The 27,149-nt window shown below is 57.6% G+C and overlaps 2 protein-coding genes across 8 annotated transcripts; one reads left to right on the top strand and one right to left on the bottom strand.

The window, feature by feature from the left end:
* Positions 1-19: 19 nt before the first annotated feature.
* DFFB (DNA fragmentation factor subunit beta) lies at positions 20-18,842 on the top strand. Of its 7 annotated transcripts, XR_015722817.1 has the most exons (9): positions 20-308; positions 1,304-1,430; positions 6,068-6,256; positions 7,048-7,127; positions 7,207-7,377; positions 9,084-9,184; positions 17,585-17,675; positions 17,814-17,929; positions 18,103-18,842. XR_015722817.1 is itself a non-coding variant. In XM_045803510.2 (8 exons), exons 1-7 carry the CDS (start codon positions 186-188, stop codon positions 17,649-17,651), a joined length of 858 nt encoding a protein of 285 aa, XP_045659466.2. In that variant the 5' UTR covers positions 20-185; the 3' UTR covers positions 17,652-17,675; positions 17,819-18,842. The 7 variants fall into 7 exon arrangements, 5 of the variants coding, with proteins under 5 accessions (XP_045659466.2, XP_045659467.2, XP_045659465.2 ...); XR_006780681.2 differs by having other exon boundaries at positions 17,585-17,929; XM_045803510.2 differs by having other exon boundaries at positions 17,819-18,842.
* C33H1orf174 (chromosome 33 C1orf174 homolog) lies at positions 18,821-25,922 on the bottom strand. The gene is made up of 4 exons (XM_045803512.2): positions 25,783-25,922; positions 21,164-21,274; positions 19,810-20,295; positions 18,821-19,425 (listed from the first exon to the last, which is right to left on the bottom strand). Exons 1-4 carry the CDS (start codon positions 25,795-25,797, stop codon positions 19,312-19,314), a joined length of 726 nt encoding a protein of 241 aa, XP_045659468.1. The 5' UTR covers positions 25,798-25,922; the 3' UTR covers positions 18,821-19,311.
* Positions 25,923-27,149: the final 1,227 nt, after the last annotated feature.

The following is a 27,149-nucleotide window of genomic DNA, read 5'->3' as shown; positions in this document are numbered from 1 at the left end:
GCCTCCTCTTCCCCGGGCCTTCTGGGTAATGGAGTTTCCGGGGCACTCCGTGCGACCTTCGTCCCCGCAGCAGAGCCCACAGGGCGGAGGACCCCCGCCGCTCAGCTGATATCTGCGGCCTGGGCGACCACGCGCCTGAGCGGCCCGCCAAGCAGGTACCGCCGGCGGGCTCGGAGGCCCTGAGGATGTTGGCGGTGTTCCGGAAGCCCAAGACGTTCAAGCTGCGGGCTCTGCACAGCCAGGAGAAGTTCGGGGTGGCGGGGAGGAGCTGCCAGGAGGTGCTGCAGAAGGGGTGCCTCCACTTGCAGGTGCCTGTGGCCAGGGTCCGGGGACCGGGCGCGTCCTCTCACTTCTTCCTCTGGTTCCCGAGCCCCATTCGGCGGGAGTTTGCGGAGGGCTTCTGGGGCAACACCTCCCCCTTCTGACCGTGAGGATCACGGCAGCCCTGGCCTGAGATTCTGGGACTCCGGTTCGAGTGCGCGTTTGCTAATTCGCTGTGCGCTCCAGAGCACAGCCCCTCGGCCTCTCTGGGACTCAGTTTGCCCTTCTGTAAAATGAAGGACTGTGCTCAGAGGCCCACGAAAGGCCCTTCTAGCACTATTGTTCCAGCGATTTCAGTCATTATTCTTACTGGATTCTTACTGCATTTGTTTTCTTGGCTGGACTTGGACTTGGAGCAGGGCGGGTTGTGGGTGTGTGTATAAGTGGGGCGCAGGTGCGGGAGGAGTTGCCATCCACGTTCATAAAACGCGTCAGTGTCCAGCAGGTGTTAGCCAACTGGTGGTACCTCGAGCTGGTTATGCCTTGTCAGCCCGAGGCCATGAGTCCTTTCCAGTAAGATGTTCTCCTTCATGAATCATCGCCCAAGGAAGCTGAGTGCGCTGAGTGGGGGAGTCCCGACACCAGTCAGGTGATGTGCCCTCTTGATGGGGGTGTGTTTATGGGCTTAGTGGAAGCAGTCAGGTGTCATTTTCTGAAACAGGCTGGGATTTTCAGTGCCCTTCAGGAGCTCACGTCGAAAGTGTCTGCGTGGTGCATAGTCGTCCCCACGGTGTATACATTTTTACACGACTTGTCGTATTTTAGAATGACCTGCAGGAGGTGTCTGTTTCAACACGTGGGTTCTTGAGACCTCAGCACTGTCTCAGGTGCTTGTCCACCTGTAGAATGCAGACGGCATCGGGTCGTGATTCTTTAAAACGCTTGTGAGGACCGCGGTGGAAAGGCTCAGGTTCCTGCTGTCAGGGTGGGCCTGCCTGAGACCCAACACAGACGCATCCTGCCCTGCCCTCCCTCTCTGCAGCTCCCGGTCGCCGGCTCCCGCCTGTGCCTCTACGAAGATGGCACGGAGCTGACTGGAGATTACTTTTGGAGCGTCCCTGACAACTCGGAGCTGGTGGTTCTCACCTCGGGCCAGACCTGGCAAGGCTGTAAGTGGCGGGGACGTGGGAGCGTGGCTGGGAAGCTGGACTGGCTTTGGAGGTGCTGGGGGCCTGCCATGGATACCAGCCTGGGAAAGGGAGGGTCTTCCCGCCCCGAACTCCCAAGGGGGCAGCCCTCAGCATCAGGAGAGCTGTCCCTCCTCTTGCCCAGGAGCCCAGTTTTCCAGTTGGGTGTTTCAGGTGTCTTTTCTTCTTTTCTGAGTTCTTTAAATTTTATGTTCATTTGCAGTGTCCTCGTAACTCCCGAGGGCAGGAGGGAGGGATTGGGGGGTTGGTATCTGAACAGGTTTGTGGGTGAGGCAGAGCCAGAGGGAGGGATGCCATTCCATGCAGGTGGGCCATGCGGCTCCGAGGGCAGGGGCAGTGGCTGGAGCCGTGCTCAGTGTCTGTTCTGCGTTGGTGTTCGCTGGCTGGTGTGCTATCACATTGGGGGCCTTGTCAGAGCAATTGCTTTCAGGAGTGGTTCTTCAGGGGTGTCTGTGTTTAAGCACCAGCTAGATGACAAGTTCCACGCTGCAGCCGTAGGCCAGTGGCAAAGCGAGTGTGCTCTCCTAGGAGGGTTGTCTGGCTCTTATGCAAAGTGCCTGACATTTCAGGAGATGTTTCTGGTGCCCCAGGAAGGAAGTGGCAGCCTGGAGGATGGAGATAACTGCCTCTTTGGCCCGAGGGCCAGAAGGACGCCCCACAGTAGTGTGCCTGTGGCTTTGTCGTGGGGTTGGGACTCTGCTGTCAGTAGTGAGGGGTGACCCATCTAGTGTGTGCTCTGAGGTCGTGAGTGCTTTTTCTCTGTGGGGCCTTTTCCTTCTGGAAGAGGCAGCCAGAAAGCAGAGTCACTGTGATGCCACCTGGGATGGCCCCTCGCAGGAGGCGGGGACTGGGCAGGTCAGGGTTGTGGTCCTGAGAATCTTTGGCTGTTCCTTCTCTTTCCCATGTCATGGTGTAGTTGAGAGCAGACCAGGCTGGGTTGCTCTCCTCCCTGCTCCCACCTACCCCTCCTTGTCTCCCTCCATCCCACCCTCTGTCTCTCTCTTCTTCCCTCTCTCTTTCTCTCTCCCTGTCTCCCCCTCCCTCTCCGCTGAGACCACTAGTCATTTTACTTGGTGAACTTCTTTAAAGAAAAAGTTTAAATTGTCTATTTTGAAATCGTGATAGATTCACAGGAAGTTGCAAAGACAGTGTCCCCTAAAGGGTGCACCTGATATAGTCCTAGCACAGCATCCGAGCCTGGAGGCTGACCTTGGTCCAGGGCGTGTGTTCTGTGTCGTCTTATCACTGTGCAGGCTCGTGTGTTTGCGGTCAAGGTACAGAAGCACCCCCCCTCCAAAGTTCTCCCGCACGCTGCCCCTTTATAACCATGCCTGCCTCTCCCACCCCCGCCATCCCTCATCCTTGGCAACCACTGATGTGTTCTCCATCTCTGTAACGTTGTCATCTCGAGAACATGACGGAAATGGAATCACACAGCGTATGATCTTCTGAGATGGGCTTTCTCACTCAGGAGCAAGCCCCCGAGATCCACGTATGTGGTGTGTGTACCCGTAGTCTGTTCCTTTTTCTCACTGAGTGGCATTCCGTGACGCGGCCGTGTTCACCTCCTGAGAGATGTTTTGGTTTCTGGTTTTGGGCTATTACGTATAAAGCCCACATGGCCAGTCATGTACAGGTTTTTGTGTGGACATAAGTTTGCATTTCTTTGGAATAAACGTCCGGAGTGCAGTTGCTGGGTCATATCGTGTGTGTTTAATTTTAAAAGACGAGGCTGTCCACGCTTGTCACGTCTGTTTAACGCTGTTCTGGAGGTTTTGCACAGGGCAGTTAGTCCAGAAGAATAAAGGCATGCAGATTGGAAAGGAAGAAGTAAAACTATCACTAGTCACAGATGCTGTGGACTCGTGTATAGAACATTTTAAGGAATCCACTAAAAAACTATTAGGACCGATCAGTGGGTTCAGCAGCACCGTGGGATACAGGATCGATACATGAAACCCAGCTTGTTTCTGTACACTTGCAGTGAATACCCTAAAAATGAAATTAAGGGAACAATTATGTTTATAACAGAATGAAAAAGAATAAAATACTTAGGAATAAATGTAATAAAAGAAGTGCCAAACTTATATTCTGAAAAGTATAAAACATTGTTCCAAGAAAATAAGGATTTAAATACCTGGGAAAATACACTGTGTTTATGGGCCGGAAGGTTTAACACTGTTAAGATGTCAGCAGTCCTCAGGCTGACCTGCAGAGCATCCCAGTCCCTCTTGGAATTCCAGGTGGTTCCTTTGCAGAAATTGACAAGCTGATGCTAATCCCTGATTCCTACGTAATTTCAAAGGACCTGGAGTAGCCAAAACAACCTTGAAGAAGAACACAGGAGGAGCGCTCGCTCTTCCTCATATGAAAACTTACTACAAAGCAACGGTAGTCAAGACACCGGACTAGAAGATACTCCAGAAAGGAACCGATGGGTCTGCGATCAGCGGATGGTGCCAAGGGTGCCAAGACCTTCCAGTGGGGGAAAGAATAATCTCTAATAAGCGGTCCTGCGACAGCGGGACATCCAGGTGCTGAAGAGTGGGCCCGGCCCTCACCTGGCACCGTATACGAAAATCAGCTCAAAATGGTTTAGTGACCTAAATGCAAGAGCTAAACGTGTAGAACCCTCAGAAGAAAACCCAGCAGTCCGTCTTCATGACCTTGAGTTTGACTAAGGGTTCTTATATATGACGCCAGAAACATGAACTAGAGAAAAAATAGATACATTTGATTTCAGAGTGTAAGACTTTTGTGACACCATCAAGAACAACCCACAGGATGGGAGGAGAAAGTCGCCAATCGTGTATCAGGTCAGGGACTTGTATCCGGAATAAATCAAGAACTCTCACAACCCAGTCGTCCTCATCGGGGAAATGCGAATCGCACCCACAGTGAGGCACCGCCTCGCACCCGCCGCTCACAAGCTGGTGAGCACGGGAGGAACCGGAGCGCTCGCCGTTGCCGGAGGGTGGGAAATGGTGCCGCCGCTGTGGGGGACAGGCTGGTGGCTCCCCCGATGATCCAACAGAGTCAGCTGTGACCCCGCAGTCCACCCCAGCACACACCCCAGAGAAACAAAAGCACACGTCCACACGAAGACTTGCACATCATTATTTCTAGAAGCATTGTTCATATGGTCAAAAGGTGGAACCCCAGTAGCGTCCCGAGAGACAAAGGGGTAAACAAAGTGTGGTGTGTTCGCACACTGGAATATATACTGACCGCTCGGAAGGGGATGGACAGCCTCGCGCGAGGGAAAGGAGGCGAGGATAGAAGATCACGTATCCCGTGATCTCGTTCGTATTGAAATGTGCAGAGCGGAGACATCTACAGAGACAGAGACTGGTGGTTGTTTCGGGCTGGGGCGGGGGTGCAGGGAGGGGATCCCAGCTGACCGGTGCAGACTCCGTTTTCGAGGCGATGCGGGTGCTCTGATCTGCGGATGGTCGTACAGCTCGGTGAACAAACTAGGGAGCACGGGGTTGTACCTTTCGAGCGGGTGAATTGTGAGGGGTGGGGATCCCATCTCGATAAAGTGGTCTTTTGTAGAACAGAGCAGTGGACTGTGTTCCAGAGTCGCGGCACCTGTCCCATGTCCAGCTTCGGGCAGTGTGGCTGTCTGCTGCCCCAGCAGCCCGGCTGGGTGTGCAGGGCGGTCTTGGTGTGGGTGGTGTGGTCGGCCGTCCATGTGTCCTCTCTGGGGAAGTGTCTCTTTGTCCATATGTCTTTTGTCCGTCTTCTCACGGAGTTTTTAACTGTTGAGTTTTGAGTTTTTCTCATGATGAGTTCTGGATACGAGTCTTTTGTGAGGTGTGGCCTGTGGGCATTCCTTCCTGCTCTGTCGCTTGGCTGTGCGTCCCCGGAACAGACTTTCACCGAGCGACAGTTTTCCATTTTGATGAAGCCCATATTGTCTGTACTTTCCTTTTGTGCTTGTGCTCTCCACGTTAAGTCCAGAAACTTCTCACCAAGCCCTTGGCCTGGAAGAGTTTCTTGCAGTCTTTCTGCAGCAGTGGATGTGGTCGTGGGATTTTTGTCTTTAGCCCATCAAGGGCGGATGATTCTGGTTGATTCTTGAGCATTGAACAGCCTCTCGTCCCTGGAACCACCCCGCTGGGCCTGGGGCATTGTTCTTCGTGCACATGCTGGCCGAGGTGTCACGGAGGGTCTTGGTGGACTCTGGTTCTGCTGGTGCTCCGTGCTTGCTCGGCCATGAGCAGGTGTGGGGGGGGGGGCTCTTGGGGGGACAGCACTGTGGTGGGGAGATCCAGAGGGGGGTCTAGAAGGAGGCCCATGGATGTGGGAGGTTTCATTTGGAGAAGAGAAAGGCAGCCACTCACTTGGGTGCTGTCCCCTCCACACCCGACCCTACATCGCCTGTGGGGTGGGTCCCCAGGCCCAGGCGCAGGGGAACGGCTCGCTGGTGTCTGGGCAAGGACTGGGGCCCAGGACATCCCTGAGGTTGGGCAGTTCCAGAAGCGAGGAGGTGCTGGACGTGCGGAGAGCCCGTTCTCACGGCCCGCAGCTCCGTGTCTCCCGCGGCAGCACTCAAGGACTGCTGGCTCTTCTGTCGGTCCCCCTTCTGGTGGCAGATGTGAGTGACCTCAGTCGCTTCCTCAGCGCGTTCCACAAGCCGCACGCGGGGCTCATCCAGGCCGCCCGGCAGCTGCTTTCCGACGAGCAGGCCCCGCTGCGGCAGAAGCTGCTGGCCGACCTCCTGCACACAGTCAGTGAGAACATCGCGGCCGAGACCAGGGACGAGGACCCGCCGTGGTTTGAAGGTAGCTGGGGGGTTGGGAGCGGGAGGGCTTGCTCAGAGCCGGCCGTGCAGGGGGGACCGGATCCTGCTGCAGTTCCCGGGCCGGGGCCTATCTCTGCTCTCGCGGCCCTGGGGCTGGCCTTTTTATTTCTGAACTGTGGAAAAGTGACACAACATAAAATTTCCATTTTAACCAGTGTGAGTGTGTAGTTTAATGGGGTTGAGCACGTTCACCCTGGCGTGCAGCCGTCACCGCCATCCTTCTCCAGAACCTTCTCAGGTTCCTCAACTGAAACTGTCCTATGAGACACCAGCCCCTGTGGCCGCTCCACGTGCACGCTCCCCTGGCGCCCCCGTGTGCACGCTCTGTCTCTCATCTGCCCCCCGCAGGGCCTCACACGCGATCACACAGTGTGTGTCCTGAGCCTGGCCGGTTTCACTCAGCACCGTGCCCTCGGGGGCCATGCGTGCTGTCCGTGTGTCACAGCCGCCTTCCTTCTTCTGGCTGCTCTCATTCTGCTGCATGGCTGGACCGCATTTGCTGGTCCGTCACCTGGCCACGGACACGGGGTGCGTCCCCCTCGGGGCCGGCCTTTAAGCCCGTGGGCGCAGCCCCTTGCGTCTGCAGCCCTGTGGACGAGGGAGCTGGGGGGGCAGGAGCAGAGGCCCTGGGTGCTGTCTAGATGCCCAGCGGGGGGGCCGGCGAGCAGGACACCGCACGATTCTTGGACGAGGCCGGCGGTGTGCCCAGCCTGCCGGCAGGAGAGCACAGCCGGGGATGCAGGGGGGCTCGTCTTGTCTCGCTCCTGGCAGGTTTGGAGTCCCGATTCCAGAGTAAGTCTGGGTACCTGAGGTACAGCTGCGAGAGCCGGATCCGGAGCTACCTGAGAGAGGTGGGTGTGCGGGCCGGGCCGGCTGCGGGTCTCGGACGCCGAGCGCCAGCGTGCTGCAGCGTCCCCTGCTCTCCCCCAGGTGCACTCTTACGCCTCCGTGGTCGGCGTGGAGGCTCGGGGGGAGTATTCCCGCGTTGCTGATCTCATGTGCCACAAGCTCCGGGCGGCGGGGTACAACGGCAGCTACTTCGACAGAGGCGCCAAGGCGGGCGGCCGGCTCTGCACGCCGGAAGGCTGGTTCTGCTGCCAGGTGCGCCGTGGGCCCTGGATCCCGCTGAGCCAGCCTCCCATGGCTTCCCTGGGCAGCCCTGTGGGCGTTGGCCTGAGGGAAGGGTCAGCTCAGCCCGTGGTTCTCCGACTTCGGTGGCCTTGGAACCCCCATCTGCCGGACGGTCGGTGGAAGACGCCCGCTTGCCGCCCCCCCCCCCCACTGGTTCAGCAGCCCTTCTGACACCTTCCCCGGTGGTGCTGCCGTCTGGGCCCTCCTCTGAGAATCGCTGATGTGGTCGGGAGTGCACAGTTGCACCGGGAGTGGAGGCCTCCCCTCGGCCCCGTTGGGAGGAGAGTGGGGGGGCGGAAAAGGGAAGGACAGTTTCACAGCTTCTGAAATGCGGTGTGTCCCCCAAGGGAAGCCTACTAGATGGCAGCTCAGATTTCAGGATATGTGGCCAGATGTGACCTGGTGGGGTCCCAGCAGCTGGAAGCAGTGTTCTGGGCCTCCTTCCGGACACTCGGAGAAATGTCACGAGTCTGGGAGCTTGGCCTTTGCAAGGAGGGGCAGGGGCTGTCCTGCTGCCCATGCCTCCTTCCTGGTCTCCTGGGCTTCTCTGAGTACCTGGGCTCCTTTGCATGTCCAGTAAAATCTCCCCCCACTTGTGGCCTGAGGGTACAGAGCAGGCCCTGGAGGCGGGCATGGCCTCCCTCCCACAGGCCGGCTCCCTGTGCTTTTCTGCCTGGGCAGTTCCTTCTGTGGGTGAGGGGCCCTGACCAGCAGAACACTGCTCCTTCCCAACCAACTTCCTGTTAGCCTGCAAATGACCCCAGCTACTCTCCACGAGCATCACCTGAGCCCAGGTGTTTCGTGGGGGAGGAGCAGAGATAAGGACTTCACCCTGACATCATCAGGAAGCTTGAGGTCCGAGGCCTGTAAGCGAGTGAGGGCGGTGGGCTTGGAGCTGGGAGGCTGTGCAGGCCCTCAGGGGACAGGCCAGTCCTAGGTGCGGTGAGCAGGGGCCTTCAGGGAAGAGGTGACACTTTAAAGCTGGGTTGAACAATGAGGTGGGAGTGGACAAGTGACCCTGCGGGGGGACAAGGGTGGGAAAGTGGGGGCAGCGGGCTCTGTTGGGGAGCTGGAAGCCTTGGGGGTGGCGAGCGTAGGATGGGGGGTGGGGACCACGGCATGTGGCGTGTGCTCAGCAGACGTCTGTGTAGGAGTGACTGAAGCATGGCATGGCCAGGAACGCCGACCACAGGAAAACTGAAGCCGGGCAGTTCAGACTCTTTGATGTCTCTGATGCCCAGGCGCTGTGTTGTGATTGTAGGGAAATACCGGGAAGGCGTGTGGAGCAGATGGAAAGGGAGCAGCCAGTGTGTGGGCGGGGCCGTGGGCCTTCATTCCCCACGACGGGGCGGGTGGTGGCAAGTGCTCGCAGGCGTGTGGGGAGGGCTGGAGACGGTAGGTGTGGGGCATGGAGACCCCAGAGGCACATGGTCGGGAAGCTGGCATTCCTCACAATGGCAGGAACTAGCTTGTCCCCTTGGCCAATGCAGAGTATCATACTGGGGGTCACGAGGGAAAAGGGGGAGACTGTTCCAAAGACAGAATTCCTAATTGCTTCAAACAGCATGCTGTTTACCAGGACTGAATCCCCTTCTGGGGGAGACCTTCTTCTCAGCTATGAGGCCAGTGGGTTAGAGCTGAGCTCACTTCGTGGACCTTGTTCTCTTTTGACCTAGGGTCCTTTTGACGTGGACACCTGTGCCTCCAAACACTCCATCAATCCCTATGGTAACAGGGAGAGCCGGGTCCTCTTCAGCACGTGGAACCTGGACCACATGTGAGTATGGGTTCTGTAGATGTCAGGACTGTCTCTTGTTGCGAACTAAGTATATAGACCCAAAGAGCACCTGCTGGGACCTGTCCACGCTGTGGCGTCCGTGGCTGGCCGGCTGCCTTGTGTTTGCTGTGCTGAGCTTGTGGGTTATGGACCCAGCCATGTCCTGGGCGTGTAGGGTGGGCGGGAGGCACACTCCTAACCTGTGTGGGTAGGTGTCCTTCACCGTGGCGGGCTCTGACAGGAACTGGTCCGATTCCCGCCCACATCCATGTGACGTGGCGCATGTCCCCCTGTCCTGTTCAGCTCCCATCTGTGCGGCCCAGTGGGCATTGTCACGACATTGCACTTGGGGCGGGGGAGCTCCCGCCTTAAGCAGGATGATCTCAGAGCGAGAGCTCTGATATGGCGTGTGGGGCATTTCTTGCTTTCACCCGGGTGTGTGAAGTTCCCCCCGGCAACTGCTCCTCTGCGTGTGGGTCCTTGTGATACTGGTTGGTCCAGGCCTTTCCCCTGCAGGTCTGAGCTTGAGGATGGACGGAGCGGGCTCACACGTGGTGCCGCGCCGTGCTTCTCCATTCTAAGTCCTGCTCACGGGGACGCGTTTGTAGCTTCAGAGCGTTCGTTTCCCCAGGGGCAGAGCGCTTCACCCTGTGACTGGAATGTCATTTGAACCTGCATTTCTGTGTGTACGGGTAGGCGTGTCTGGTCTTCTGAGTTTCCACTCTTATAAGACAGCCTGGGGTGAGCACTTGCTCGGGACATGCCTGCGTGGTCTCCTGTTCTGGGCCACGTAGGTGTGGTCCACGGGCTGGCGGCAGCTTCAGCATCTGGGGACTGGTCAGGAAGGCAGATTCTCAGGCCCTGTCAGCCATTCCCCGGGCACCGGGGAGGAGGCGCACATCCAGGGGAGAAGGGCCGTCCTGGTGCCTGAGCTGCGGGGCTGGGCCTCCCCCCTTCTGACGGGCGCCGAGCACCCCAAGATGCCGTCTGGGCTCCCCAGCTCATCGTCTGCTACTTTCCATGACCCGTTGGGGCATGGGGACATTAATCTGGGGCTCAGTCCCAGCTTTAAAGGGTGGGACAGACCAGCCTGGAGCAGAGTGCAGATGAGGCAGCAGAGGCGGGAGCACTGTTTCTGAAACTTCGGTCATATCTTCGTCTGTAAGTGCAGCACTTAGACCTTCCAGCAAACCGGCCGGCTTCTCCGTGCGTCTGACCTCCAGCCTCCTTCCCGACCTCAGACGCGCTGCTTCTGTGCGGGTCTGTGGGCGCTCCGTGCTCTTCCGTCTTGGAAGACGTCCCTGTAGCCTGTACTCCCGCGTGCTTATTTGGGGCGCCGGGGGTCCCCCTTCAGAGCCGGGAAGGCAGGATGGCAGGGTCTCCGGGCGTCGGCCTGCTCTCTGCCTCTTCGGTGGCATCTTCGGGTTGTCTCTTTCTCCTTGAACGTGGTGTGTGCAGGGGCCGATTTTTCCTTCACGTTCTCACTGGGACTTGTCTTCTTTGTTCTGAGATGACTTTCTCCTGGATTTTGGAAGACTCGTAAGCATTTATTAGTCACGACTTCTTGGCTTCTCCCCGTCTGGCTGTTCTGGAACTACCCGCGGCTGCGTGCTGGGCCTTCTCGTCCTGGCTCCCCTGTGCCGCGTCTGGTCATTCAGACTCCAGCTCTGCTGCGGTGTTCCCAGCCACGTCCGGCCACGGGCTGAGCTGTGGCCCTGCATTCGTACATCGAAGCCCTGGTGGCCGGCGTGACTGTCTAGGGATGGGTCCTCAGGGCGGTTGTGACGAGGGCGGGCCTGACCTGCGGGACCGTCCGGTGAGGACGCAGTGAGGAGGGTGCCTCTCTGAGCCAGGGACTCTCAGCCCCGGCCAGCCACCCAGCCGCAGAACTGGGGGAAGCTACATCTGTTGCTTGCACCCCCAGCGCGTGGTGTCTGCGATGCACCTGGGCCACCTCGGACGCTTCCCTGTCGTTCATTCGCTCATTCCCTCTGCAGCAGTGATGCCTCCCGTCTGTCCACCGACTCCATATTTCCTTCCTGGAAGTGCTTCTGGGTTCTTTGTAAAACAAGCCTTTCTATACCAATCTGTTTTCATTATATTTTTTATTTATTTTTATTTTATTTTTTATTTTTTTGAAGATTTTATTTTTAAGTAGTCTCTAACACCCAGCGTGGGGCTTGAACTCACAACCCTGAGATCAAGAGTCACGTGCTCCCCCGACCAAGTCAGCCAGGCACCCCTTTTTCATTGTTATTTCTATTTTAAATCTCATTGGTTATTCATTTTAAGCATATTTGTTTTTATGGCTGTAAAGAATTTAGCTATGTCCAAAGAGAGATGTGGCCTATGCCCCCGACCCGTGGGAGGTCACCCCGAAGCCCTCGGAGTGTCCTGCCTAGGAGCGTCCTTGTTCCCCTGGGGGCTGTGGTTCGCTGCACGGTGGAGCAGTGTGATTGGGGTGGGGCTGTTGGTCTCATGGGGGCCGGAGATGAGGCCCATCATTGGGTGGCCAGCCATGCCCGCGTGTCAGAGTCCCAGTGAAGACTGGACACCGAGGCCCAGGGAAGCGTCCCCACCTGGCACCACCCCACGCGTGTGCTCACCGCCGCTGCCAAGGGGGGTCCTCTGCCCGCCATGGGGAGAGGGCGGCCGGAGTCCTGCACCTGGAACTTTTCTGGACTCTACCTGTGGGTCCCTTCCCTTGGCTGATTTTAATATGCATCCTCTTGTGATTATAAACCACAGCCGTGAGTATAACAGTGTCTAGGGGCTTCTGAGCCTGCTGAGCAAACTGTCAAAGCTGGGTGGTCTCGGGGAGCCCTGGACTTCACAGTTGGCGTCAGAAGAGGTCTCGGGGAGCCCTGGACTTCACAGTTGGAGTCAGAAGAGGTCTCGGGGAGCCCTGGACTTCACAGTTGGCGTCAGAAGAGGTCTCGGGGAGCCCTGGACTTCACAGTTGGCGTCAGAAGAGGGGGTGGTCTCGGGGAGCCCTGGACTTCACAGTTGGCGTCAGAAGAGGGGGTGGTCTCGGGGAGCCCTGGACTTCACAGTTGGCGTCAGAAGAGGGGGTGGTCTCGGGGAGCCCTGGACTTCACAGTTGGCGTCAGAAGAGGGGGTGGTCTCGGGGAGCCCTGGACTTCACAGTTGGCGTCAGAAGAGGGGGTGGTCTCGGGGAGCCCTGGACTTCACAGTTGGCATCAGAAGAGGTCTCGGGGAGCCCTGGACTTCACAGTTGGCGTCAGAAGAGGGGGTGGTCTCGGGGAGCCCTGGACTTCACAGTTGGCATCAGAAGAGGGGGTGGTCTCGAGGAGCCCTGGACTTCACAGTTGGTGTCAGAAGAGGTCTCGGGGAGCCCTGGACTTCACAGTTGGCTTCAGAAGAGGGGGTGGTCTCGGGGAGCCCTGGACTTCACAGTTGGCATCAGAAGAGGGGGTGGTCTCGGGGAGCCCTGGACTTCACAGTTGGCATCAGAAGAGGGGGTGGTCTCGGGGAGCCCTGGACTTCACAGTTGGCGTCAGAAGAGGGGGTGGTCTCGGGGAGCCCTGGACTTCACAGTTGGCGTCAGAAGAGGGGGTGGTCTCGGGGAGCCCTGGACTTCACAGTTGGCGTCAGAAGAGGTCTCGGGGAGCCCTGGACTTCACAGTTGGCGTCAGAAGAGGGGGTGGTCTCGGGGAGCCCTGGACTTCACAGTTGGCTTCAGAAGAGGGGGTGGTCTCGGGGAGCCCTGGACTTTACAGTTGGCGTCAGAAGAGGGGGTGGTCTCGGGGAGCTCTGGACTTCACAGTTGGCGTCAGAAGAGGTCTCGGGGAGCCCTCCCTAAGCTCTCAGCGGTCTGCTTCAGAGGCTGTAACCCGGTCTTTCTCGGGGGTCCTTGCGACGGTGGTGTGTCCGGACCCCAGTCCACCCTCGGTGGGATTGTTTTCTGTAGGCGTTCTGTGTGCGCTGGCTTGTCCTGTCCCCACAGAGTGGTTTTGCATTTGTCTCTGCTGGACACCCGGGGCTTTCAGTGGTGCCGAAACCACTGAGTATTAATTTCTAGCTTGGCCCCCACGCCGTGTGGTGGCGCGAGGTCGGACTGCTTGTCCGTAAACGGTGAGCTGAAGGTCCTGGTTTTCTGGGTGACTGTGGAAACGGTCCTGCTGTTGGTGCTCCCCAAATCCTACCTCCTGCTGTGGGCACCCTGTGTGTCCTCCCCGCCCCTCCTGCTGCTGGATAAGGCTCGGCCACGTGGCTCCAGCAGACAGGATGCCAGTGGAGCCCTGATACGTGCTTGCTCACTGGGGCCCGTTCTCCGGGTGCTGCCGTCACCAGGGAGGGGCCTGGCCTGGCTCCTTGAGGGTGAAAAGTGCCGTGGGGAGAAAGCCCAGCCCCAGTCAGCCGTCCAGCCAGCACAGCCCTAGGAGTGGGTCAGGGTCAGCAGGAGCCCCGCCACACTGACCCTCACAAGCCACTGTTCTGGGGCTGGGTATGCAGCCGTAGCAGCTGATGGGGTGGCTTTCTCTCCCTCCCCAGAGCCCCGGGCTCCCTACCATTCCCCTTCCCACACCGATGGCTGCAGGGGGCTGTCAGTCCCACCTCCCCGGCTCTCCCCTGGGGCTCTGCAGGAGGGTGGCTCACCCCTGCAGGTCAAGCATAGACCTCTCTGTTTCTGGCAGTGGGGGCCCCCTTGTTTCTTGTGATCTCAAGCATGTACTTCTTTTCCCCTTTATTCAGCATCTCTCCATGCGGTGGGGACGCGAGTCTGTGTGGTTTGGTCCGCCAGCTCCGGTACCTGTGAGGCCTTCTTGTTGGTCTGCAGGCTTCCGTACCTGTTAGTACAGGGCTTTGAATGGTTTGTTCATAAGTGAAACAGGTTTACAGCAAGCACTATGGGCACACACAAGCACGAGGCTCGGGTTGGAAAGACAGACGTCAGCCCTGACCATGACGCTCTCCGGGGAGGACACAGGTTCTGCTGAGGAACTTGCTCACCGCGAGGACAGGCGTTGGTGGGGACTGAGGACGCCGGGCTCGACCCCTTTCCCTCGGCATACTTCCCAGGACTTAGAGATGTGCATGGCCCCAGCGTCCTGCAGGAGACAAGCCAAGTTGCTTGTACCAGGCCGGGCCGGCGGGCGTGGCCGCGTGCGGTGATGCCCCGGTAAAGGACAGTCCCCCAGTCCTCCTGCCGCTGACAGCAACAGGAGGTGTCCTTGCCACGCTGCTCCTTCGGGGTGTTTCCAAGCGCGGCGCCTTTTGGAATCTGAACCATCGCGCTCACGTCTTTTCCTGAAGCCCCCACGTTGGTTCACGGTTCAGCTGTGCTGTCCTAGCAGGCGTCCTGGCAGGTGCCGTGGGATGGCGATGGCGCACAGTGACCGGCTCTTACTTCCTTTACAGAATAGAAAAGAAGCGCACGGTGGTCCCCGCGCTGGCTGAAGCCATTACGGAGCGAGACGGCAGAGAAGTGGCCTGGGAGTATTTTTACGGCCTGCTCTTCACCTTGGAGAACCTGAAGTTGGTCCACATCGCCTGCCATAAGAAAACCACCCACAGGCTCGGCTGTGACCCACGCAGGATCTACCAACCGCAGACGAAGCCCAAGAGGCGGCGGCCGGCCCGGAAGCGCCGGTGACGGGCCACACGTGCCGCCTCCCCCGGCGCGCGCCATTCCAGTGGCTGCTGTTCTGTGCTCGTCACTGCGGTGGCTCCTGGAGACACTTCAGAGGTCCTCCTACAGATTCTGACCTCACTACATTTCTCAGTCGGCCTTTGCCCCTCCGAGAGCCCAAGCGCCAGACGACCAGTTTGGTGCACGGCCGGGGCGCGGGTGGGTCGGCCGGGACAAGGCACTGTCCTCCGCTCAGGGGCCCCTCCTACCCTGATGGTCCTGCTGCCGGGTGCATGCCCAGTGGCCTCCACACGGACACGGCGTCAGGCCAGACGTGGCCGCGCGGTCCCGGGACAAGTAGTCTGTGTCAGCTCTCGGCTGGGTCTCCAGTCCGCGGCGAATGCAGAGCGCTGTCCTCGGGGTGTTTCTGATGGCTCCCGAGGGTTGCTGCCCCCGTGGGGTAAAACGTTTGTATTCCGTAAAGCAGGTGCAAGGACACGCGCTGCCGTGCCCTTTGTGATGGCAGAGAGAGGGAGACTGTCCACGTGTGTCCGCAGGGGAAGGGCTGACTGTGGTCTCGTGCTGAACCACAGGAAACTGCTGTTCTTGTGAACTAGACGTACTCAGCTGTCGTGCTTCGGTCTTACCCGTCGACATCATGGAAAGCGGGGCAGCAGTTTTGTGTTCCTGTACGGAAACGGGGGGCTGTGCGTCAGGCTGCTCCACGCGGAGTGTGACCTGCTGATTTTATAACGTCTGTGCTTGTGTCACACGTGTGTGTTAGTGCACGCGGGACAGTCTGCGAGGAAATGTGCCGTCGGGACAACGGTGACCCTGGGGATGCGGTGGGCATGCACTGGATTATAAAGGGCTAACTTTCTAAATCATGTATTTTATAAAACTTGAAGTTTTTAAAATGAACATGTATTTCATAATCTTTTAAAATTTACTTTTTAAAGTCCTACGCATTGTAATATTTGAATTTTTACTTTTGTATAATCGTAAAAAGCAATAAAGATTTTTCAGTAGACGTGTCAAAAGTTTGCACTCTGTGGGAATGATGAAAATAAGGATAAGAACAAAGGGTCAGTAATTTCTAAAAAATGACGCAAATGATTCTCTCTTCTCCACTGAACTAGAGAGGTCTTAGAAGGAGCCCATCCTGCGTGTGGGGCCTTAGCTCGTGGCGTTCACCCGGCCCCGTGGAAGCGCACCAGTGGGGGTGTGGCGAAGTCGGCCGGGTAGGGTGTCTGCGCTGGGCTGTCCTGCTGACCCTCCTGCAGCCCGGCAGGTGCGGCCCGCCTGGCCGGCGCTGAGATCTGATCTGCTGGGGCTCCGCCGCCTCGCCCCCGCCGCTCACCTTTCCGATGGGCACTTTCAAGCCCTCGGGAGGTGGGACATCGGAAATCCAGTCTTTGACTTTGAGCAAGAGCGCAAGGCTCTCCTGGTTGTGACGCGGTTCAGTTTGCTTGTTTCGGGGCCCTCGGCCTGGGTGCTGGGTGACTGTTACGGGAGGGGGATCATCAGCAGTTCTGTCACCCTCAGACTCCCAGGTCAGAGTAGGTGGCACAACCTCTTTGCAAATGAGGGGTTCACAGGCTGTTTTCAACAAAAGAAGGGAGGAAAAATCTGGGAGCTATGAGTGGAGGGTCCGGTGATCTGTGGGTACAGAACTGCCCGGGCACGAGGTCCCCTGTACTGGCAGGCCCTCCACTTGCCATGGGCCAGGCTCTTTGGTCAGCACGGCAGCAGAGGGAGGACCTCCAGATCCTGATCCTGCAGCTTACGGGAGGGGCGGCCGGCAGTCAGCCTCTGATGGCAGCCAGGATGGGGAGTCAGGGCAGGGAAGCCAGAGGGAGCCGGCCGTTCAGCGTGGGGAGAGGAGTGGGGGCTGGGACGAGGTGCGGGGGTCTGTGCTGAAGGAGGCCAGTGAGGGGTGCGAGCACGGCAGGGGCTGATGAGGTGAGACCGGGGGGAGGGGGATTTCAGTTCCAGATGCTCTAGGAAGCCCTTGAAGCAATTTGGGGAGGGGCCTGACTGTGGGTCCCAAGAGAGCTGCTCTCCAGACTGCCTGAGACCCGAGGAGCTGAGGTCCTCAGGTGGGCAGTCGAAGCCTCTGTGACTGACCGCAGTAAGGCCCGGTGAGCCTCCCGCGTGGCTGGAGAATGAGGCCCACGTCTGTGCCGCCACCGGGAGTCACCGCGGGGGGCTGTTCCTCTGGCACGTTGTCCCCTGTGTGGTTTCCATGATAAACGGGACCGTGGGTATCGTGGCATCTCTCCTGAATCCCGGGGGTTGTGGGAGCGGGTCTGAGGGTCCCTGCACAACAGGCGCTGAGACAGCATGGCAGGATGGCTCTCCTAGTTCCTGCACTGCTCACCCAACCACGGGTACGTGGTTTTGTGAATACCAACATCAGAGAGCGCTTCTAGAAAGTCACAGTTACAGGGCCTGCAGCCGGCATTCCGAGGCAGGACAGATCACCGAGCACGCACAACTAAAGTTGTTGAGAGTGAATGGCTATTTTAATAGGCTTCCTGAAACTTCATTTTGTTCCCAGGGCTGAGTCTGCTTCCTTCCATCTGGCCGACGTCACCCTGCACGGGCTTCAGGGTGACGGGACACCTAGAGTTTCCTTCTAACGCTGCCCCTCACCGCGGAGTAACCAGCACGGTTACACTTTCGCCACCCCTGCTATCCTCCCAACCCCAGGAGATCCCGCGTGGCGTGAGCAGGGGTTGGTCCCCTAGGGGCACAGTTTTCATTTTGCATTTTGGTGGCAATGTGGCCGCACATCTCTCCTGCAGGTGTGCTGCTTCAGGCCGACGCTTCTCCCAGAAGCCAGGACGTGGGACGGAGACTCCTGGAATCTGAGGGAGCCCAGTCGCCACGAACCAGGTGCCGTGATTACTAGTTATTTCCACAGTAACCTCAAGTAGTTACTTGTTTCCTCTGGCTGCCATCAAAATGCCTTTACGAGCAATGATTTCAAATTATTAAATAGTCTGTTGATCAATACACTACAAAATTATCCAGAGTAGGCGGAGGTCACAGCTGCTGGCGGGAAGATGGTCACAGTGGAAGCAGAGGGGCCACGCGGGAAGCGTTCGGGGAACCTCCACTATCTGCCCCCAAGCGATCCTTCCTGTAAGGTACACTCCGTGCCCCACCGCGCATTTTCCCAGGGCTAACTCCAGCAGCTGTCGTAACTAAGAAATGTCCGTAACCCCCAGTGGGTGCCTGAAAGCGCGGCTCGTCCCGAACCCTCTATGTGCCATCTTTCCCCTGTACGCACCCCGTGACCGGGCGTACCTGTGACCAACAGACACACGACGATCACAGCAACGCACTGCCGTGAGGTCGGGTCCCGTGGTCTCGCGCTCTGCCGGGCCTGCACTCACCTGCTCCCCGGGGGGATGGGACGTGATGAATGCCTACGTGTGGAGAGGCAGGTGAGTGCCGTGGGCGGGCGACGCAGCATCGGGCCACTTCCCATCTTCTGACGACGGGTCACAGGGAGGACACTTGCTTCTGACTTGCGGCTGAGCCTGGCTAAAACCGTGGGCAAGGACGAGGGGGTGGACATAACCACAGCTCAACAAGAGACCTGCTCATGAGCGGATGTTCAAGGCCCGTCTTCCTGAGCTGCAGGCAGCTTCTCTCCTTGTGTGGGTCGTGGGGGACCCAGGCCCCCTCCTGGTGCTCTCCCCTCCCAACGCTCTGTAACTCCCTGTACCACAGAGGAGCGCATAGCCCTCGGTGCCGGCGGCCTCGTCACTACACGGGATGAGGACCGTGAGGACCACCGCTGCCATCTCAGGAACCCCACACTCCACACGAGGGGGGCCGCGTCCCTTCTAGTGCACAGCCTCAGCTTTCCACTCTGGGTGGCACTCAAGGATGTCACCCCTCCCCCCCACCCCCGTGAACCAGGCTGACCCAGCCTTACACGCGGAAGAGAGGAAAGGATTCGTTTTCTCCACTTGGCTCTCAAACATTTTAGAAAGGAATAGTGTTGTAGGAACGTAAAGATTTCTTAAAAATATTTTCAAAATATATTTTATTTCTTTCTCATATGTATTTTGCAAAATTTCCAAGGTAAACATTAGCTTCATATATAGAAATAAAGGAGAGTTCTTTAAGAACTGGCATTGACTCAATCATAAGTATGATCAAATTTTGATAATGGAAAATAAACTTGTGTATTATCAAAACTAAAGAGCTTAAGTGAGGAGTTTTCTTCAGAAAGGTCTCCCCAGTGAACCCCGAGCTGCCATCACGTACACACAGACACAAGAAAATGCACGTGCGTGGGAGCAGCGGCTGGGCTGCCTCCGAGATGGTTCTGGGTCACGAGTGTCAACGCTCCAGGTTCTTGGTGTTCTGCACGAGGACTTCTGTGCGTCGGCTTCAACGTCTGGTTAAGAATACATTTTCTTGGGAGATAAACTTGATATAAATTTCATCACTTGCTAAACTGTCAAACTATTAACTGTTATTAAATATGCAAGGAAATCACCATGTACTTTATTCTCTACATTTCTGCACCGTCGTCATCATCATCATCGTCCTCTTTGGCTCGGAAATGCATTTTCCTGAATTCTCGTCTGCTCATTGAAGGACAAGACGAAGACGCCGGTGGAAGGTCCTTGGAGGAAGGAAACACACTTCAGCCACCAGCAGCCCACCGCTCCGGTCAGCACTCCAGGTGAGGGCTCGCTCCCCACGACCGATGCCCCGTAAGCGTGGGGCGCTGCTTCCCACCCACAACCGTGCGGGGAGGCCCAGTCACACAGCAGCCCACACCCCGAGGGCCGAGCAAGGAAGGAGAGGCCTCCCGGCAGTAGCTGGCACTCTGGCAGGGATCCTCTGCTCAGAGTGGGGCTGCTCCCAGGGAGCTGGTCTGTCTGCTCCTCGCGGGGACTGGAGTCTGTCCCGAGGCAGCGCCACACGCACGCCGGGAGGGGGGAGTGCTGACCGAGCGTGCAGCCCGCGTGGGGGCGCCCGTGGGGGCAGGAGGCGCCAGTCTTACCTGCATGAGCTCCACGTTTCCGAAGAACCGGCCCACCGGCATCGGCTGGTTGCTGTCCTCGTCCAGAAAGACGCTGTCATCCGTCTGCAGCGGGGGCCTGTGGACCTGCTCCGCTGGCAGCGCTGAGCCGCCCCGCGCCGTGCGGCTGCTGGGAGGCTCCTCTCCTGTGAGAGCCCCGGGCGCGGGCAGGCGTGGGCCGTCTTCGGTCCCTGCTGGGCTGGCGGCGCCCACAGCGGTGCAGGGCCCGAGGGGGCGCCCCGCGGCCTCCGGCTGGGCCAGAGCACAAGCTCCTTTTCCTGGAGGCAGCACGTGGTCTTCAGCAAACCCCCGAGTCTCACTGGCACAAGGGCTCTCGGGTGGTATTTTGGGCAATGCAACACTATTGCTCTTAGGGACAAGTTTCTGTAATTCTGATTTCAGGAGATGACCTTTGTCATACTTGAACTTCTTGGAAGTTCGCCTGTCGGCGGCTTTGTGTGACGAGGTCTGTCAAGAGAAAAATGTAAGGGGAAACGGGACACATCTAGGATTACGAGGCAGAGAGCAAATTAAGAACGTTTCAGTCCCAGAGGTTAGTATTCCTTCTCACACCTTCCACGACTTCTATGATAGGGTTAGGTCAGTGCCTCCAAAGGGACAGAATTTAAACCTGCGGTTGGGGACGAACGCAGACACACAACCCCCGGCGCTCCTACCCCCCCCCAGTTTCCCCAGGGGCGCTGTCGATCCTGAGGGAACTTCGGAAGCAGGCAGGACAGACGGTAACACAACCAACCTCCAGTCCCCCTGCGTCTCTGCGAGAACGTAAGCTGCGTGAAGGCAGGGTCTGCGTGCTGGCGCAGAGCAGGCGCTCAGCAAGTCTTTGTCAAAGGGACTTCACGGTTTCCAGAGCAGCGCACGGAAGTGAAACTGTGTTAGCTGCTGGTGGCAGACCATGTCCCAACCACACCTGTGAGCGTGCCGCATGGGAGGTCAGCCTTCCAGGACTCGGGGCACTAGGGCTGCTAGGCACCCGTACGGCGGGCATAAGCACACCTTTCTCTCCGAGACTTGAGGGGTGAAGGGGCGTGGCCCGCGCCAGCCAACGTCATGCAGAAGGTCGAATTCCAAGAGTGACTGGAAAGGTGCGTGTGGAGACTGAGCGCGAGACACACATGCCCACGGAGGGGCGAACACCCCAAAGCACAGCCCCGGACCTGAGAGCACAGCTTTCCCTGAAAGCGATCACAGCACTGCTGTCTTCTGTCTGGGGTGTAAGCAGCGCACTCTTTCTTGATACATCTCAGGGCCAACGTTTTGTACAGAAAGGGACACCCCGGTCAAGTGCTGGCGTCTCTGTGGTCAAAAGGCTCACCTGACATCCTGTCCTGGCAGACGTGGCGGTGCCGGCTTCCCGGGCAGAGGCCAACCTGGCTGAGCAGCGGCGGGCTCGGAGGCGCGCTGAAGACCGCACTGCACCTGTGAGCTACAGCAGGCCCCGGAGCATCAGAAAGTGCTCTTGGGAGACGAGACGTGAGCACGGACACGCGGATGTCCTACCTGCAGAAAGCGCTGGAGCCTCCCTCCCACCCCCACCCTCATCATCCTTCCAGAAAAACACCAGTGGCCTTGTGCAAATTCAAACAAAACTGTTTTGGGTTTAAGATGCAGATCTACTCTTTCCTACAGTCCTGGAAGCCTGGGGCAGTTTGTCTCCTTTACACATTTTTAGGAACCTCCGTTTGGGAGTTAGGAGATACTAAGTCAACTTCAAATGTGTTCAGAAGCAGCACATCCCCTTTCTCAGGTTCTCCAAATTCCACCTGGTGTTCAAGTTCCTGATAAAAGGTGACATGAAAAATGAAAGCCACCCCCACACTCCACCCTCCCTCAAGTTATAGGAGGAAACAGTCCCGATTCTATGCGTTTAAAGCAGTTAACTTCTAGCTAATCTTATCAACGGTCTGTGTCCATTTTACTCCTAATGCGAGGCAGTCTTCTAATGACAAGGAAGGAATGAGCTAAAACAGTGAACCCTTATAACCCACGGTTTATCTGGCAAAACGAAGCCTGTGTTGCCGGCAGCCCTCCCTGCTCGCTAAACTACAGACTTGATTTGAATGTCACCAGCTTTTCCACTGATTCCTTTTTCTGTTCTGGAATGGATACCAGATGCACTTAGAAAATGATATCATTTAAAGCTCAGCTTGAAACCTGACAATGGAAGTGAGTCACACAGAATAGTGAGTGAGGATGGGTGGGCATGCAGGTGGGAGCCTGAGGGCTCTCGTCACAGCAGGCCCCAAAACTGGGGGCCCCAGGGCCGGGTAAAGAGCAGCATGCTCACCAAGAGGAAACCAGTCAAAGAGGAGACGGGCTGGCTTAGAAATCTCTACAGTGGTGTCCCACCCATCCCCGCCTGCAGCCCTAGAGGCTTCCAGAAGCCCTGGGAGGTGGCGGCTCACCCAGGCTGTGAGATAGCGGGAGCGTTCCCAGAGAGCATTCAAAATGCAAGGAAAAGGAAAGGCAGTGGCCTGTGGAAGGACAGGGTACCCTCCCAGCTGCGAGCACAGTGGGGACAAGGAGCTCTGGACCAGGTAAAGGGCCTGCTGGGTGGGTGCACTGGGTCTAGGCCCACATCGTGTCAAGAGTAGGGCTGGCTGAGCCTGGCAGTGGCGGGGTCACAGCCACACGCAGGGAGCGGAGCCTGCAGAGGTTCCAGAATGCCCTTCCTCCCTGCCCTATACCAGCACACCTCCTGAAGCCCTCTCCCCCCAGGAGGGAATGGCCACGTTTGTCCCAGGCCACCGACTGTCTCCTCTTCTCTGTTAAGTCCTCCTCCCAACACTTTCTCATGTGACTGTGCTGGGGGGGGGGGCAGGGAGCAGATGGATGGATGGACGACTGGCCCTGAGGACAGCTGCTACTATCACCGAGTATCACTGAGCACTGACATAGCAGGTGATTTTGGAAATGGTCCTATGGGCAAAGAACAAATGAAGAAATACTCACTCAAAACCACCTACAAAACTCAGCGGTATGTGAACTCTAGACCGCCACCGTTGAGACTACAGGGCACCCTCCCGCTCCCACACAGAGGGGTTCTCTCCCACCCGGAGCAGCATGTCAGCCTTTCTCATTCTCTCCTCATCCTTCCTGTTCTGAGCCTGAGTCCGGGAGTGTGTGTGTGTATGTGTGTGGTTGAGAGGAGGGGGCTTCTTCTGCCCAGACCCCAGCTGTGGGACGGAGGCTCTACCCCAACAGAGCACTAAGAAGACTGGGGCCCCGTCACCCTGGCCTCTGCTTGTGGAGGTGGGTCCAGGCCAGGAGAAGCACGCCGAGGGCATCTCAGGTGCTGGCACCACCCCGCCCCTCTGAGAGCACTCTCGGTATGACAGAGGTGTCCTGCAGTGAAGCCTGTCCTGTCACTGTCCCAGGACAGAGCTCGGACTCTGAGACTTCGCCTGAGGGAGAGGCAGACATTAGAACAGAGAGCTCTTGATCCCTAAGGAACTGACTTCGTTCGTAGGAATGTGAAGGTCGTGCCTAAGCGGGCTCTCAGGAACAGAAGAGGAGGTGGAAAAAGGCAGTTAGAGAATGAAGACAGGCTTTCGGCCAGATAGTCTGCAGGTGAGAAGCAGGGAATGACTCAGCTGGAGGAGCCCTCCTGGGGTCAGAACAAGTATCGAACATGACTCCAGAAACTAGGCCTCAGCCTTCAAAGCCACCCAGAGACTGGATTAGTTTGCAGAGCAGTTTCTGCCCCAGGCTACTGCTGGAATCAACTGAGCAATCACATGGCATTTAATGGGAGTTTAACAGCCAGGTGTGGTCAGGGAGAGAGGAAGAGCGCCAACCCAGGGTGAATGTGGGCGTGTCCAGTGCTGCCCTGGTGGACAGATGAGATGTGGGAAATCAAGTCCAATAGAAACATCTGCCCAGCCACTAAACAAATAAAAAGCCTACTAACAACAATATGCCATGGGGTGGGGGTGGGAGACAGGAACCCAGAACTGCTACATCATCTGAAATGTCCAGTTTCAACAAATAATTATGGAGCGTGCAAGGAAACAGGAAAGCAGACCCCTACAGTGGAATAAAAGCCAGCCAAGAGAAGTGCCTGTGAGAGCGACCAGGGGTGAATTTATCAGCAAAAGCCTTAAAAGTGGCCATTACGAACATGTTCAAGAACTAAAAAAAACCACAACTAAAGAACTGAACACAGAGAAAAGAATGAAGCAAAAGGAAGTCTTTGTGAAAACACTGGATGCACTTAAGTGCACCAACATACGTGTAATGGGAGTACCACGAAAGAAGGAAAGGAGCAGAAAACATACTCAGAGAAATAATGGCTGAAACTTCCCAAATTTATTGCAAAACAACCACCAACACACAGGAATTTCCAAGAACTTAACTCCCAATAGGAGAAATGCAACAAGCTCCATACGCAGACACCGCACGGTTTAAACACGGAAAGCCAAACAAAAGAAATCTTGAAAACAGCCCCAGAAAATGACTCTTCGCTGACAAGGTAGCCCGATAAATAAACCGCTAACTTAGCAGAAACAATGGATATAGTCAAACATACGCAACGTTCTCAAAGAAAAAAACCTGCCAACCAAGAATCGTCTATCTAAGAAAGCAATCCTTCAAAAAGGACAGCAAGGCAGACAGTCCCAGGGAAATAGAGGTCCGAGTTTGCTGCGGGCAGACTGGCCTTCCGAGGACCAGTAAAGGAAGTTCCAGGATCCCCGACGGGAACTAAAGTTCACAGGAGGAGCACCAGGAAAGTAGCTCTATCGTACAGAACCCCGTTTACATGCCCATGCACCCCTTTTCTTACTGATTCACAAAGCAGCTGTAGACACAGAGGCATGTGGTTCATTTGGCAGCAAGGGCACAAAGGACGGGTGGTAGCAAGGCTGTCCCGGGCTGAGAAAACGCCCACAGATGGAGACAGAATGAAAGCAGGGGCTGCCGGCTTCCAACAGGAAGAGACGCAATAGGTCTAACAACATCCTGAGATGGCGGGTAAAGGGATACAGGAACATTTTTGCCTCTCCCTGGGACGGAGCAGCTGCCCCTCTGCAGCTGACTCCACTATGTTACAAGGCACACACCAGAACCCAGAGCAACTGCTGCGAAGATGTTCACCAACAGTGAATAATTAAACTAAAATGCTGCATTAGAAAATACTCATTTTAATCCATTTAAACAAGGAGCAGAAGAAAACAGACATGTTTACAGAAAACGAGAGTAAAACGGCGTCTGTGCATCCAACCCTATCAGTACCTTTAAACGTGAACGGGCCAAACAATTCCATGAAAGACAGAGATGTCAGGCCGGTAGAACACCCCCACCCCCACCCGCAGACCCAACTGTGGGCCCCAGCCCGTCGCCAGGTACCCAGTGCAGGAACCGGCGCCCGGGTCAGTCCCCTCCCAACCCCCTTTGCACTTGAGGCGACTGCGGCCAAGCTGATCATACGCTGAAGAACCCAGGGCTTCGGTGGGGGCCGCAGTTCCCAGGGTCCAAACTAGTTCTGGAGAAGGAGACGCCCTTTCCTGGGATGTGGTCTGGCAGCCCTCTACCCGGGGGGCGTGACCCAGGATACCGCGGCTCCCCCGGTGGCATGCTCTGGGAGCCCCCCTATCCAGGGCAGTAATCTGGGAGCCCTTTACTCTGGGGGTGGGGTGGGGCGTGACCCAAGATGCTCTCCCCCCGCCCCACCCCGTGGTATGGTCTGGGCGCTCCCTAACCGGGGGGCGTGACCCAGGATACCCCGGCTCCCCGGTGGCGTGCTCTGGAAACCCCCTAACCCCGGGGCCCTAGTCTGGGAGCCCCCTTACCCAGGGGTGGCCTAGGGGGTGACGACCAGAGGCCGCCCCTCGGCCCTGGTCGAATTGCGGCCACTCCTCTGCTCCCCAGACAAAGGGTGGCCGAAGCCCCAGCCTCTTCGGCGCAGCCTCGGCGCACCCGGCCTCGGCCCCTCACCTTCCGGCTCCTCATGAGTGTGAGCGGCGCGCTGCCGCCCCCAGCACCGCCCCAAATCCCCGCGTCCCGGTCTAAAGCTTCTCCAAGGAGCTGCAACCCCGCGGACCTCGGCCCGCGCCCCGGCGTCTGACGCCACCAGAAGGTTGGCCAATCACAGCCCGGCGTCCCCAGGCATGTGACCCAACAAAGTCGGCGATGTAGCACTGGGCGTGGCGGCGGCCATGTTTGTGAGGGGCGCTTTTCTGGCGGCTGCCATGAGGGCCACGTTTAGGAGGGGCGACGGCCATGTTTGTGAGGGGCCCTTGCCCGGCTGCTTCCGCGGCCACAGCATTTAAAGAGGGGCGGAGGCCATGTTTGTTAGGGGCATCTCCCTGAAGCGCCGGCCACGTGTCTGGGGGAAAGGCGGGAAGTGGTTGTTCACCAGAGGGCGGTCTCTTCCAGGCTCAAAGGGGACGTCTGTTTCTAGTCTCTGGTCCCTGGTGTGTGAGCGTCGCGACTGTGCTGTAATGCTCCTGGCCTGGGGGCTGGTGAAGCCCCTTCCCCCGGAGGTGGGCCGGCGAGTCCCCGCGTGGTTTTGCCCCGAAGCTGGCGGCAGGGACCCTGGCTACCGCGCCCGAGCTTGTCCCGCGGTGGAGGGGGACCGCAGCTAGTCCCTCTTGCAGCGCGGACGGCCCTCGGACGGCCCTTCCTCCCCGGGGTTCAGCCCTTCCAGCACCGCTCCTCCGCAGCCCCGGCCTCAGGGTGACGGCCGGCGGCGCGGCCCCCTCCCCTCTCCAGTGTCCTGGCTCTTGGCAGCTCAGGAACCCTGCATTGAAGCCATGACCAATTTTGAGAGTTTTAAAAAAAGATGAAATCCAGTCTTGCCTTTAAACACCCAGGCCCCCAGCTCCGCGGTCTAGGACATGTGCTTTGGAAGAGGACGCGGTGGCCATCAGCCCCCCCCCGTCCGAGGGCTGAGGGACACCCAGCGCTGTCCGCTTGCCTGGCTGGTGCCCCTCTGGAACTGGCCTCCAGGTGGCCCGCACCGTTGCAGCGGCAACCACAGGAGTGTGGCAAGTCGATGAGAGTGGTGTTTATTATGTTTTTGCAGGTGAGAACATTTAAATCAGGCAGTTTTGTCAGACGCATTAGATGCTCCAGTTAAACTGTGAAGGTTGAAAAGTGACCTGTGTTGTGCTTGGGCCTCATGTACCGCTTGAGGGTCCCTCTGTGTGTCGTTCCTCAGCAGAGGGTGATTCGTATTCTCCTCCAGGAGCGTTAATGTTCTCTGCTGCTGTGGAACGACTCCCTCAAAGCCTGGAAATACACTTGCTGCCGCTGTCTGGTGCATAAAAAGTGAGGGTCCTTCAGGGTCCAGCCAGCTCTTC

Source organism: Ursus americanus, chromosome 33 (genome assembly GCF_024610735.1).
Source record: "Ursus americanus isolate L20-20 chromosome 33, mUrsAme1.1.p, whole genome shotgun sequence".
Lineage (NCBI taxonomy): Eukaryota > Metazoa > Chordata > Mammalia > Carnivora > Ursidae > Ursus > Ursus americanus.
The sequence above is the reverse complement of the archived record's forward strand: the minus strand, read 5'-3'. Positions and strand labels throughout refer to the sequence as shown.